General features: G+C 34.3%; 1 protein-coding gene across 12 annotated transcripts in view; it reads right to left on the bottom strand.

Moving 5' to 3' along the window:
• IMMP1L (inner mitochondrial membrane peptidase subunit 1) overlaps window positions 1-16,118 on the bottom strand; it is an 83,630-nt gene that overhangs the window by 25,072 nt on the left and 42,440 nt on the right. For all 12 annotated transcript variants that reach the window (XM_077963119.1, XM_077963115.1, XM_077963120.1 and 9 more), the window contains 3 exons: window positions 12,401-12,534; window positions 9,854-9,942; window positions 5,521-5,647 (listed from right to left, as the gene is read on the bottom strand). In XM_077963119.1, coding sequence (XP_077819245.1) covers window positions 5,521-5,647; window positions 9,854-9,942; window positions 12,401-12,534 — 350 coding nt within the window. The remainder of the gene's footprint in view (window positions 1-5,520; window positions 5,648-9,853; window positions 9,943-12,400; window positions 12,535-16,118) is intronic.

The following is a 16,118-nucleotide window of genomic DNA, read 5'->3' as shown; positions in this document are numbered from 1 at the left end:
ATGGTAAAGGGATCAATTCAACAGGAAGAGCTAACTATCCTAAATATATATGCACCCAATACAGGAGCACCCAGATTCATAAAGCAAATCCTTAGAGACTTACAAAGAGACTTAGACTCCCATACAATAAAAATGGGAGACTTCAACACCACACTGTCAACATTAGACAGATCAACGAGACAGAAAGTTAACAAGGATATCCAGGAATTAAACTCATCTCTGCAGCAAGCAGACCTAATAAACATCTACAGAACTCTCCACCCCAAATCAACAGAACATACATTCTTCTCAGCACCACATCACACTTATTCCAAAATTGACCACATAATTGGAAGTAAAGCACTCCTCAGCAAATGTACAAGAACGGAAATTATAACAAACTGTCTCTCAGACCACAGTGCAATCAAACTAGAACTCAGGACTAAGAAACTCAATCAAAACCACTCAACTACATGGAAACTGAATAACCTGCTCCTGAATGACTACTGGGTACATAACGAAATGAAGGCAGAAATAAAGATGTTCTTTAAAACCAATGAGAACAAAGATACAACATACCAGAATCTCTGGGACACGTTTAAAGCAGTGTGTAGAGGGAAATTTATAGCACTAAATGCCCACAAGAGAAAGCTGGAAAGATCTAAAATTGACACTCTAACATCACAATTAAAAGAACTAGAGAAGCAAGAGCAAACACATTCAAAAGCTAGCAGAAGGCAAGAAATAACTAAGATCAGAGCAGAACTGAAGGAGATAGAGACACAAAAAACCCTCCAAAAAAATCAATGAATCCAGGAGTTGGTTTTTTGAAGAGATCAACAAATTGATAGACCGCTAGCAAGACTAATAAAGAAGAAAAGAGAGAAGAATCAAATAGATGCAATAAAAAATGATAAAGGGGGTATCACCACCGACCCCACAGAAATACAAACTACCATCAGAGAATACTATAAACACCTCTACGCACATAAACTAGAAAACCTAGAAGAAATGGATAATTTCCTGGACACTTACACTCTTCCAAGACTAAACCAGGAAGAAGCTGAATCCCTGAATAGACCAACAGCAGGCTCTGAAATTGAGGCAATAATTAATAGTTTACCAACCAAAAAAAGTCCAGGACTAGATGGATTCACAGCTGAATTCTACCAGAGGTACAAGGAGGAGCTGGTACCATTCCTTCTGAAACTATTCCAATCAATAGAAAAAGAGGAAATCCTCCCTAACTCATTTTATGAGGCCAACATCATCCTGATACCAAAGCCTGGCAGAGACACAACATTTTAGACCAATATCCCTGATGAACATCGATGTAAAAATCCTCAATAAAATACTGGCAAACCGGATCCAGCAGCACATCAAAAAGCTTATCCACCATGATCAAGTGGGCTTCATCCCTTGGATGCAAGGCTGGTTCAACATACGCATATCAATAAACGTAATCCAGCATATAAACAGAACCAACGACAAAAACTACATGAATATCTCAATAGATGCAGAAAAGGCCTTTGACAAAATTCAACAGCCCTTCATGCTAAAAACGCTCAATAAATTCGGTATTGATGGAACGTACCTCAAAATAATAAGAGCTATTTATGACAAACCCACAGCCAATATCATCCTGAATGGGCAAAAACTGGAAAAATTCCCTTTGAAAACTGGCACAAGACAGGGATGCCCTCTCTCACCACTCCTATTCAACATAGTGTTGGAAGTTCTGGCTAGGGCAATCAGGCAAGAGAAAGAAATAAAGGGTATTCAGTTAGGAAAAGAAGAAGTTAAATTGTCCCTGTTTGCAGGTGACATGATTGTATATTTAGAAAACCCCATTGTCTCAGCCCAAAAATCTCCTTAAGCTGATAAGCAACTTCAGCAAAGTCTCAGGATACAGAATCAATGTGCAAAAATTACAAGCATTCTTATACACCAGTAACAGACAGAGAGCCAAATCATGAATGAACTTCCATTCACAATTGCTTCAAAGAGAATAAAATACCTAGGAATCCAACTTACAAGGGATGTAAAGGACCTCTTCAAGGAGAACTACAAACCACCACTCAGTGAAATAAAAGAGGACACAAACAAATGGAAGAACATACCATGCTCATGGATAGGAAGAATCAATATCATGAAAATGGCCATACTGCCCAAGGTAATTTATAGATTCAATGCCATCCCCATCAAGCTACCAATGACTTTCTTCACAGAATTGGAAAAAACTACTTTAAAGTTCATATGGAACCAAAAAAGACCCCGCATTGCCAAGACAATCCTAAGTCAAAAGAACAAAGCTGGAAGCATCACGCTACCTGACTTCAAACTATACTACAAGGCTACAGTAACCAAAACAGCATGGTACTGGTACCAAAACAGAGATATCGACCAATGGAACAGAACAGAGTCCTCAGAAATAATAGCACACATCTACAGCCATCTGATCTTTGACAAACCTGAGAGAAACAAGAAATGGGGAAAGGATTCCCTATTTAATAAATGGTGCTGGGAAAATTGGCTAGCCATAAGTAGAAAGCTGAAACTGGATCCTTTCCTTACTCCTTATACAAAAATTAATTCAAGACGGATTAGAGACTTAAATGTTAGACCTAATACCATAAAAATCCTAGAAGAAAACCTAGGTAATACCATTCAGGACATAGGCATGGGCAAGGACTTCATGTCTAAAACACCAAAAACAATGGCAACAAAAGCCAAAATTGACATATGGGATCTAATTAAACTAAAGAGCTTCTGCACAGCAAAAGAAACTACCATCAGAGTGAACAGGCAACCTACAGAATGGGAGAAAATATTTGCAATCTACTCATCTGACAAAGGACTAATATCCAGAACTTACAAAGAACTCAAACAAATTTACAAGAAAAAAACAAACAACCCCATCAAAAAGTAGGCAAAGGATATGAACAGACATTTCTCAAAAGAAGACATTCATACAGCCAACAGACACATGAAAAAATGCTCATCATCACTTGCCATCAGAGAAATGCAAATCAAAACCACAATGAGATACCATCTCACACCAGTTAGAATGGCGATCATTAAAAAGTCAGGAAACAACAGGTGCTGGAGAGGATGTGGAGAAATAGGAACACTTTTACACTGTTGGTGGGACTGTAAACTAGTTCAACCATTCTGGAAAACAGTATGGCGATTCCTCAAGGATCTAGAACTAGAAGTACCATATGACCTAGCCATCCCATTACTGGGTATATACCCAAAGGATTATAAATCATGCTGCTATAAAGACACATGCACACGTCTGTTTATTGTGGCACTATTCACAATAGCAAAGACTTGGAATCAATCCAAATGTCCATCAGTGACAGACTGGATTAAGAAAATGTGGCACATATACACCATGGAAGACTATGCAGCCATAAAAAAGGATGAGTTTGTGTCCTTTGTAGGGACATGGATGTAGCTGGAAACCATCATTCTCAGCAAACTATCGCAAGAACAGAAAACCAAACACCGCATGCTCTCACTCATATGTGGGAACTGAACAATGAGATCACTTGGACTCGGGAAGGGGAACATCATATACTGGGGCCTATCATGGGGAGGAGGGAAGGGGGAGGGATTGCATTGGGAGTTATACCTGATGTAAATGACAAGCTGATGGGTACTGACGAGTTGATGGGTGCAGCACGCCAACATGGCACAAGTATACATATGTAACAAACCTGCACGTTATGCACATGTACCCTAGAACTTAAAGTATAATAAAAAAAAATACATGAGGTGATAGATATGCTAAATATACTAATTTCATTTTTATACAATGTATATTAGTATTGAAACATCACACTATACCCCATAAATAATGTACAATTATTTTGTGTCAATTAAAAACAAAAAAAAAACTCAATGAATATTTTCCTTGAATAGAACATTTAAAAAATTTACATCTTACAGTGCTGGTTATCTTCTCTGATTACTTAGCAGAGACTTCATCTGAATCCTTTTGTACTGACATCCTCCTCTAATAACTCTTAAAAAGAAATCGACAACAACGATATGGTATTTATTTGCTCTGTTGTTCTGTCTGTTGATATCATTTCTGGTTTCAAGTACACACATGATGCTAAAGCAATTCAGAAGTGACTAGAATATCTCAGGAAATGCCAATAGTCATATGAAGGTGCAATTACATGAAAAATCTAACATTTTTTAAGGAGAAGAGGATACAGTGTCCATGATGAAAGCAATAGTAGAAAAATATGTTACCTGACAGCACACTATCATCTTTAACACTGTTATCACCATAAGGTAACAATTACTGTGTATTTAGCATTGTAGTAATAAACATCAAAAGCACTTGTACAGCTGAACCATAGTCTATTACAAATGGTAAATAAATAAGATTGATTATTTAACAGTCTATTGATCAAACTTACTTATAGGGCAATCAGAGGCTATTATGGTTCAAAATAAATTTATGATGACAATGTCATTATTCAGTTGTCTGTTTACATTGAGGATGAATACAGAAATAATGTTAGTTAACAGCCGCATCAATAATTTGATAGTGACACAGAAGATGTACAGTAAAGTAGAAAATTAAGCTATAATTATTAAAGTAAGAAGAGTATATACTGAGTAAACAAAAGGCCATCTCTTCCCCTAAGATCTCTTACAGAAGCCATGTGATTGGTGAAAGGAGCTAACACATTGTATCTACTCTTCATTCTTCCATTTTACTATTCTTGCACTTTTTCTAGCTGTACAAGCAAAGTGGTTGTATACAATTTCAATATACACAATTTTGATTATCAAAATTTAAATAGGATGTTAAAAAAAAATAAAGCATAGGGTTTATTTGATTTTGTCAGACTTCCCACTAATAGTGGAAAATCTTTCTAAGCCAGGATCCCAAATGCATTTAGTTATCATGTCTCCTTTGTCTGCTCCAATATATGACAGGGCCTCAATCTTTCCGTGTTTTTTATGACCTTGACATTTTTGAAGAGTATTGGTCAGTTATATTGTAGAATGACCCTCAATTTGGAATTGTCTTATGTTTTCTCATGAGTAGACTGAGGTTGTAACTTTTTTTTCCTGCAAGTGCCCTTCTTGATGCTTCAATCAGAGGCTACATTATGTTGATATATCATGTTATGATGATGAAGATAACTCAGTTAAAGTGGTGCCTGACAGGTTTCACCTCTAAGGTTTTTTCCTTTTGTAATAAATATCTTGGGAGAGATACTTTAAGATTATGCAAAGTTCTATTTCTTCTCAAACTTTTTTCCAATAATTTTAGCATCCACTGGTAAATTTTGCCTGTAACAATTATTACGATGTTTATGTAGATTTTAAAAGTAACTAAAATATATAAAATATAATGGCTGAATTGTTCTTGATATAAATATATTTAAATTCTACTGGATGCATTTTTTCTTACATTCAAAATATGAATAAACATTATTTTCTTTTGTCAGCATTCAGTTAATGTTAATCAATTATGACACCCAAAAATAACATAATTGAAATGTTACTTACATAACTATGGCTTTTAAAGAAATCTGATGGACTAGTGGTGAGGATTTTGTCTCCTTCCAAACCAATTACTCTTTTACAAATATTTGATTTTGGATCACTTGGGCTTTTTGCAATCACAATGTCACCTCTGAGGGGGAAAAGTCAAAGAAATGTCTGTATTATTTATTAAGCATAAACACATGCATGGCACTGCTTTAATACTTTTATAAGGCAACTTAAACAAAGCCATAACCTTTATCCTCTCATATACTGACTCTTCCATACATTTACTGGTTTTGAGAACCTTTGCGACTGAATACTTTGGGTGAGAATCCAACAATAAGAGTGATGAAAAGGCTAAAATTTCTGATAATTTCAGAAGATTCTAAACTTTCAGATAATTCCACAAGAATTATCTTTTTGCACTGTATCCACTATGCTTTACTCCTGTGTCCAAATTCTTAGAACCAAAATTGTGGGAAAGCAATTCTATATAGGCCAGGTACAGTGGCTCACAACTATAATCTCAGCACTTTGGGAGGCTATGGCAAGGGGATTGCTTGAAACCAGGAGTTCATGGCTACAGTAAGCTCTGATCGTGCCACCATGGGCAACAGACTGAGACCATGTCTCAAAAAAACAAACAAACAAACACACACCAAGAAAAACCCCAAATGAACCAAAACAAACAAACAAACAAAAAACCCTCCACACAATTCCATATAAATACTAACAAATTAAGTAAACAAATATTGCTGTCCAGGCAGTAGCACTGATTGACTTTAGGGTACACTAAAAAGGTAAAAACATCATCCATGTTTCCCTAGAACTCAAATAATTGAGGAATGATAGCATATAAGTCCTATAACCTGTATCAAAAGAACTTATATTTGAGAACAAAAATCAAAAGATATAACAAAATAAAATGCTAAAAGTTGCCCAAATATACACTCTGAAAAATAAAATGAGACATCAAACATATAAAACCAATAAGGGTCTGATTACTTACAGAAGACACGATTTATGATAAGAAGAACTGACAATCTATTTGGTAATAAAAAATAAGAAAGATCCTAAAGAGTGGAAAGGAAGAAGACAGAACCTAGGACTAATGACCACAGTCAAACAGAACACAATGCTCTTTCTGCATAAAACGAGCAATATGTGAATTCTGTTGACTAACACACATTTAAAAGGATTTAACATATTTACTTATTAATTGTACCTAGTTCCAGAAATAGTTTAATGTTACTTATAATAAAATAAGCATATGTCAAAATAGTATTAAAAGTCATAAGAACAAAAGGAAAATGATGATGAAATCAGAAACCTAGTAACTGCTCTATAGAAGCATTAAAATGGGTTCTAAACTCTTTGGGAGCCAAGTCAGAAGAAATTAAGACCAGTTACATGGAAATCATTACTTAATAAAATAACAGTTTGGGAGGTAAGACAAAATTTTCCCTAAAAACTAAATCAAAGAGAAATTCACAAGAAACATTCTTATATAACAGAATGAAAGATACCATTATCGGAAATTTTATAGAAAGTGCAGAAATAGTATTTACAATGATGATCTCTTGAGGCTATTCTTGGTAAGAGCTGAAAGGTAGCAAATCATTACATTCTATAATTTGGATGTTGCCTTCTTTTGAAAATAGAATACGGTATTTTCTTTCTAAACAACTAGAACCATGTCAGTGGATGTGTTCAGATGAACAAATTTGCAAAAATTGTAACACACCATCAAAGTTGATTTTGGGTAGCTTTGGAGGAAGAGACGTTTTTCCATGGGTGTTTAATGAAGCTTAAGTTCTTTGATCAAATAATCAATATGACCCTTAAAACAAACTTTGCACTCGAATGGCAACATAGAAATCATAATTCAGTCGTGCTGTTTTTGTAGAAAGTAGTATTAACATAAACTTTATTTCTGGTAGTCTAACTAGACATATGCATAGCATTTAGATCAAAATACATATCCCTTGGATTCTTAACTCCTTCAAATAGTTTTAAAAGGAAGCTTATTAAAATTTTCTCATATTTATAAACAACTTATTCTACTACACAGTAAGCTTTTGAAAACTAGTGTCAATATCTCATTAATCTTAATATTCTCTATAATGTACGGTACATCTTATAAATTAGGTGCTCACTACTATTTATTGAAAGAATAAGCAGTAGTAAAAATTTGACTGTCTCAAGGTTGAGTGTTCTCTGCAGCTGACTGAAGAGACATCCATGTGCTTTAGATACTAGATATGCAAACTTTTACTCTTGCCTAAATGGAAGGTTATTTTACATTTAGAAACAGGCAGCCAACAACAGGACCCCTTACCAGGAGTCAAATATTCCCCTGAAATCTTGAGTTCCGTGCTGCGGGTAAAAGAAAGAGAATACTCAGGACAGTAATATTTTTTAAGTAAAAGTTACCAGCTGGCTACCTTGGCTCTAAAAGTTACTTTGGTATATCTCATAAATGCCAGATTTTGAGCTGTCCTGTAACCTGGATGAATAGAGTACAAAATAAGATCTTCAAAGAATATGAATTCATTTACTGAATGTAGTTATTTGTTTCACTTATCTGAATGCAACGAGTAATTGTTTAAAAAATATCAAGCTGTGTATTCAAAAACTATTCAGCCAACAAGTTCAGCTCCTCATTCAGGATGCCCAAGGATTATTGTGAATAAAATTATGTCACTGGCATGGAACACAGACGCTTGTTTTCATGCTACATCATGAGGCTAGGTCTCCAGTTAATTCAAAGGCTATATAAGGATAATTTGATATAAGTTAAAAAGAAAAGGGAGCAACAACACAATCTATTATATAAGTTTTATTTTATAACTCCTATATCTACAATTAAGTATATAGAAGTTGTTATGGGTAAAAGATTTGAAGAAGAATTACCTAGGGAGCATGCCAAACTATACAGCTTGACCAAGAGAGTTTATCTGCAGAATCTAAGGCTGGTGAAAGCTCAATAAATGTGAAGAAATGTATTCTTAACAATTTTCAGTACTGTGCAATAGGTTATAGCAAAGGTGAACAGTGAAAGAGAAGTGCCTAAACCTACTTATTATGCCATAAACTAAATACTAGCTCAAGGGAATCAAATTTGTAGTTTACTGAAATGAAAGCAGGCATAGAATTTTTTCAGAATTATAAAAACCAAATGGACTCAAAATTTTAGGATATCAGAGAGGTGCTCTTTAGAAAATATATTAAATTATTAATACTTGACATTCATTTGGAAGAGATCATTCTCATAGAGTTAACTGGAATAAAGGGTATCACAAGGATTGGAACCACCATTTGAAACAGGATTTTTTAATTATTTTTTGGGGGGAAGGAGTCTTGCTCTGTCACCCAGGCTGGAGTGCAGTGGCACGATCTCGGCTCACTGAAACCTCCATCTCCCAGTTCAAGCAATTCTCCTGCCTCAGCCTCCCGTGAAATAGGACTTTAAAAGGTTTAGTGACAAACAATATTTGCCCAGGAGTTATTCAAGTTAATATAATTAATCAGGAGACTCATAATATATACAATTCCTGGTTCTCAGCTATATACAATGATGTAATCTAAAAATCATCAAATGGGCTGGGCATGGTGGCTCACACCTGTAATCTCAACCCTTTGGCAGGCTGAGGTGAGCGGATTGCTTGAGCTCAGGACTTTGAGACCAGGCTGGGCAACATGGCGAAACCCAGTCTCTACAAAAACTACAAAAATTATCTGGGCGTGGTGTATATACCTGTAGTCACAGCTACTTGGGAGACCGAGGGGAAGGATCACTGGAGCCCAGGAGGTTGAGGCTGCAGGGAGCTGAGATCGTGTCACTGCACTCCAGCCTGGGAGCCAGAGCAAGACCTCATCTCAAAAAATGTGTATCAGAAAATTAAAAAAAATAAAAACCATCAAACAGTCATCATAGGCTATACATAGAGAATAAGATAGCAAACAATAGAACTACAGGATTATTTTTTAAATTAAAGAACAAAAACATTGATTTGGATCTGTAATGTAATACCTAAGTTCCTAGTTCTTAACTGAAAACATTCTAAAACCCAATAAAAAAAAGTTAAGCTTACATGTATATTGTAAGGGACTGTTAATTATTTTTTACAATGACGCAAGAGATACAATGACCCAAGATACTGCATATGTTTGAGAAACTATTAAAATTTCTCAAACTGAAAGAAAATATTTGACTCAAAATTTTAACTAGCTGGTTATTAACATGTTTATTTATGGAACAGTTTTTAAAGATGAAGTTAAGGAATTGCAGAAAAGACATAATGTGTGTATATATTTTCACTGTAAATTTAATATATCCATGACAGAAATTTACCTTTGGATACCATAAAAATGTCGACTAAGATTTTCTGCAAAGACAATATCTGAATTTTGAATTGTAGGCTCCATTGATGGTCCAGAACACTGAAAAGAGAGGTAATTTGTAATCTAAATTCAAAATCTCTTTTAAATTTAACATAAATCATTTGAGCAGGCTTAAAAGAAAGAAAATCAAGCAAATGTTCTTAAAGCTTGGGGGATGATTCATGAAAATCTGGCAGTTCTCAAATAAGTTCAACTCTAGAGTAGCCACTAAGTCTGGAAATATAGAAAAATATGTTATAAATGGATTATTGATTTCACATTATAATGCCTGAATAAAACAAACTACCTATGTTTCCAAATTTAGGCCACCCTATAGAATGTCAGTTCTATGAGGGCAGAGATCTCTCTCATGTTCCCAGCTATATAACCAAAGCCAAGAACAATGTTTGGTACAAAATTGATAAACCATACATATTGGTTGAATGAATGGGAGAATGATTCATTTTCTTATTACTATCAGATATAATCCAGTGAACATGATGATGATTTACTAAATGGTATTAAACTATTCTCAATGAGCTTATGCCCATCTTCCTCTTCCAAGAGAATAGCTTACTCATTTCATGGGGCTACAACTTAAATTTTCTACTGAAAAATACTAGTATGAAGACATGGACTTTAAAGATTTTCAGGGCTAGGCATGGTGGCTCACACCTGTAATTCCAAAACTTTGGAAGAAAGACTTGAGGACAGGAGTTCAAGACCAAACCTGGCAACCTAAAGAGACCCCATCTTTACAATAAAGCAATCAAAGGTTTTCCTATTTGTATGTCTCAAAACCATAATCTTGATATATACAGGTTGAGTATCCCTAATAAAAAGTCTGAAATTTTAAATGCTCTAAAATCTGAAATGTTCTGAGAGTCTACATGATACCACAAATGGTAAATTCCATACCTGACCCCATGGGATGCATCATAGCCAACATGCAGTCAAAATTTTTGTTTCATGTACAAAATTCTTTAAAATAGCATATAACATTACCTTCAGGCTATGCATACAAGGTACATATGAAATACAAATGAATTTTGTGTTCAGACTTGGGTCCCATCCCCAAAATATCTCATTATATATATGCAAATATTCCAAAATTCAAAAAAATCTAAAATCCATAACACTTCTGGTCCCAAGTATTTCTCATAAGGGATACTCAACCTCTACCTCAGAATCAGAAAAAATTATCATTGCCACCTTAAAAATCTAAATACTACAGTCTCCATTTACTCTACTTGTAAATAAAACTTTTTACTCAAAAGTTCCTACTCAGGCAGAAATAAGAAGAAATATGATTACAGTTTGTTTGCTACCTTTGTAAGTACCAATCTAACTTACAAAAAATCAAGGTGGCAAGTTTCAGCCAGGTACAGTGGCTCATACCTATAAAACCAGAACTTTGGGAAGCCAAGGTGGGCAGATCACTTGACGCCAGGAGTTCGTGCCCAGCCTGGACAACATGGTGAAACGCCATCTGTACTAAAAATACAACAATTAGCCAGGCGTGGTGTTGCACCCCTGTAGTCCCAGTTACTTGGGAGGCTGAGGCACGAGAACTGTTTTGAGCCCAGGAGGCGGAGGCTGTAGTGAACTGAGATCACTCGATTGCACTCCAGCCCAGGCAACAGAGCAAGACCCTGTCTCAAAAAAAAAAAAAAAAAAAAAAAAAAAAGGGAAATTTGAGTTAAACATATATATTTCCATTACTCCATCTTAACTGGAAGTTACGTGACTGTCAATCTGATAAAGTAAACCTAATTTAAAAAAACAAAAACAACAGTAATAACAACAATTAAAAAAAACTGACTAGCTGGTCAATTTGTTCTTTACATGACAAACGGTTTGAATCAACAACCACAGTTCATAGTTTTCCACTACAATATTAAGAACAAGTATTAGTTGGGGATAGGGAACAACTTTAACATTTTAATACAGACATTAGGCAGAATAATCTGTCTTAATTACAGATTATTAATTTGTTTTAATTACAGTTAAACATGGTGGTAATGAGCTAGAATTTTGAAAACTGGACAAATATGTGTTGAAATTTCAAGTTACTTACTAACTGTGGGATCTGGAACAAGTAAGTTACTTAAGCTTTCTCAATTCATTTCCTCATGTGTATATTGGATTACTAATAAGTATCTCAAAGAAGTGTAAAAGATTAAATTAGTAAGTGTAAAACATCAAACATATCCTGAAACACAGTAAATAGGATTCAATAAATGGTAACGACTATTATTGTTCTACTATTCAAAAGGACCTTTTGTGCCCATTAGAAACAGAATACAGAAAATATTTAAGTAACGGTCCTTATACCTTCTCTCAGGGCCAATTCAAACACACTCTCTTATTATTCCAATATTTAGAAATATTTTATGTTTTAACTTTCACATTTTAATAATTAAATAACTTCAACTATAATAAAAGGAAAAACACATTTTCCTTCCATTTGAAAAGAAGTATATATTTAAGATGAATATTCTTGAACATAAAAACTTACCATGACAACACCACCAACGTATTCAAAAGCACAATGAGCTATACAGCCATACTGAATAGTATAGCCAACAAGTCGAAAGGTTTTCCCCAGAACACCACGAAGCATAGTTCTATGTAGACTCTGCCACCATTGGCCTGATGGTAAATTTCAAAAAGTTTCATGATCAATACTATTTAAAAACATTTAAGAAACAGCTCTATTGTAAAATATTTTACAATCACCCAAAATGTACTAAGTGCCTAATACAATTTGGTGCAGGAAAGCAAGAGTTTATCATCAGTTCTACTAATGATATTATGGCAAATTGCAGCCACTAAATATTTAGATTTACCAAAGTTTATATTCAAATGCCACTAAGTCTATATATGAATTATATAATTAGTAGATTCTAAATTAGTCTGTCCCCTTCCATGTCTTGGTTATTTCTTCTATTAAGGCAGATGCTTAAAAAAGATAGTAACTCTTTGAAAGGACTAATAACAGTTTTTCACATTTGTTCCTTGCTATATATTACTTCTTGCCATGTAATAGAAAATAATGGAGAAATCACTAGAATAGGAATATGGAGATTCAAGTTTCACACTGGTTCTTTTACTAACTTGTATAATCTTCAACAAACTACTTAACCTCTCTGGGGCCTAGTAGAAATAATCTCTCATAGAATGATTCTTAGAATCAAATTCAGCAACATATGTCAAAGTACTTTATAAATTATAAAGTTACATTCATTTGTGAGTTATTAACTATTGATGTAACAGAAGGAACACAGACATACTATGAAACAACAGCATAAAGTACCATTTAAAGATTTTTAAAAGCTATATAAAATTTTAAAATATTATTCATCTAAAATATTTCTAATATCTGTCCTTCCTATTTAACTGTCACAACTATGTATCATGCATTTCTCAACTAATAGCCTAACCCTTAGGCCTAGGCTACAATATACTGTTCTCAAATTAAATTTATTAAAATACATCAATAATAGTTTGTAACATCTGCTTAACATGTCAAGATTTACATATAATACCTCTGTAAGATAGATATTATTATCATCCTCAATTTATAGACAAGACAAAAAAAAGCCTAAGACTAGTAAAGTAACTGGCTTATTATCATCACAAAGTTGGTATAGGATGAAGCCAGTAATAAAAGGTCTCCCAATAAAGAAAAGCCCAGCATCAGATGGCTTTACCTCTGAATTCTTCCAAACATATAAAAAAGAACCAACACCAATTCTTCTCAAACTATTCCAAAAAACTGGAAATTGAGGGAATTCTTCCTAATTCATTCAGGTCAGCATTGCCCTAATGCCCAAACCAGACACAGGAAAAGAGAAACTACAGGCCAAAATGCCAGTGAGCTCAGATGCAACAATCCTCAACAAAATACTAGCAAACCAAACCGAACAACACATTAAAGAGATAATACACCACAATCAGGTGGGATTTATCCCAGGGATGCAAGGATGGTTCAACACATGCCAATCAAACAACGTGATATAACACATCAACAGAATGAAGAACAAAAACCATAAAATGATCTCAATAGACGCAGAAAAAGCATTTGATAAATTTCAACATCACTTCATGATACAAACTCTCAAGAAATTAGGCAAAGAAGGAACATACATCAAAACAATAAAAGGCAATATATGACAAACCCACAGCTAATATCATACTTAATGGGGGAAAAGCTGAAAGCCTGTCCTCTAAGATCTGGAACAAGACACGGATGCCCACTTCAATCACCCTTATTCAACATAGTAATGGAAGTCTCAGCCACAGCAATTAGGCAAAATAAAGAAATAAAGGGCATCCAAATTGAAAAAGAGGAAGTAACTATCCTGGTTATGGATGACATGATCTTATATATAGAAAAATCTAAAGACTTCACCACAAATACTTTTAGAACTGATAAATGAATTCAGTAAAGTTGCAGGATACAAAGTCGACATACAAAAATTAGTAGCATTTTATTCACCAGGAATGATCTAGCTGAATAAGAAATCAATGGGATCAATAAAGCAATCCCACTTAAAATAGCTATAAAACATTAAAAATGTAACTAGGAATAAATTTACCCAAGGAGGTGAAAGACCTCTAAAATGAAAACTACAAAAACACTGAAAGAAATGAAGAGGACATAAAAAATAAAAATGGAAAGACAGCCCATACTCATGGATTATAAGAATTAATATTGTTAAAATGACCATACTACCCAATGTGATCTAAAGATTCAATGCAATCTCTATCAATATGCCAAAGTCATTTTTCACAGAATTAGAAAACAATCCTAAAATTCATACAGAACCACAAGACCCCAAATAACCAAAGCAATATTGAGCAAAATGAATAAAGCTGATGGTATTACACTACCTGACTTTAAAATACACTACAAAGCTACAGTAACCAAAACAGCATGGTATTGGTATAAAAACACATAGACCAATGGGACAGAACAGAGAACCCAGAAATAAATCCATGTATTTACAGCCAACTGATTTTTGACAAGGTGCCAGGAGCATACACTGAAGAAAGGACATCTCTTCAATAAATGGTGCTTGAAAATTTGGATATCCACATGCAGAAGGACAAAACTAGTCCCCATATCTCTAACCATATATAAAAATCAACTTAAAATAAATTACAGACTTATAAATAAGATCAAACCATAATACTATAAGGGAAACACTTCAAGACATTGGTCTAGTCAAAGATTTTATGGCTAAGAAATCAAAAGAACAAGCAAGAAAGAACAAAAATAGACAAATGGGATTTAAACTAAAACGCTTCTGCTCAGCAATGAAAATAATAAAGTAAAAAAACAACATGTCGAATGGGAGAAAATATTTGCAAACTATGCATCCGATATGGACTAACATTCAGAATATACAAGGAACTCAACAGCAAAAAACCAAATAACCCAATTAAAAAGTGGACAAATGATCTTAATAGACATTTTTCAAAAGAAAACATACAAATGGCCAACAAATATATTAAAATATGCTCAACATCACTAATCTTCAGGGAAATGCAAGTCAAAACTATAATCAGGTATCATCTTACCCCAGTTAGATTATTATCAAATAAGACAAAGTAAGTGCTGGCAAGGATGTGGAGAAAAGAAAATTCATATACCCTGTTAGTGGGAATGTAAATTAGTACAGTCATTATGGAAAACAGTGTGGAGGTTTCTTTAAAAACTCAAAAGAGAATCAAAAAATAATTCTCGCAATCCTGCTACTGGGTATTAATCCAAAATAAAGGAAATCAGTATATCAAAGGGATATCTACATCCCCATGTTTATTGCAGCTTAGCTACTATTCACAATAGCTAAGACATAGAATCAACTGAAATATCCATCAGATGAACGGATAAAGAAAAACATGCTATACATACACAATGGAATATTATTCAGCCACAAGGAGAATGAAATCCTGTTATTCAAGGCAATATGAATGACCCTGGGGCACATTATGTTAAGAGAAATAAATCTGGCACAGGAAGAAAAATACCTTACGTTTTCACTCATCTGCAGGAGCTTAAAAAAAAATTGAGCCTATGGAAGTATAGTGTAGAAATATGGGTATCAGAGGCTGGGAAAGGCAGGTAGGAGGGGAGAATGAGAAGTTGGTTAATGGACACAAAATTACAGCTAGACAGGAGGAATGAGTTCCTGCCTTCTGCAGCACTGTTGGGTGAATACGGTTAACTA

This window comes from Macaca mulatta, chromosome 14 (assembly GCF_049350105.2).
Source record: "Macaca mulatta isolate MMU2019108-1 chromosome 14, T2T-MMU8v2.0, whole genome shotgun sequence".
NCBI classification, from domain to species: domain Eukaryota; kingdom Metazoa; phylum Chordata; class Mammalia; order Primates; family Cercopithecidae; genus Macaca; species Macaca mulatta.
This window is presented reverse-complemented; position numbering and strand designations above follow the sequence as displayed.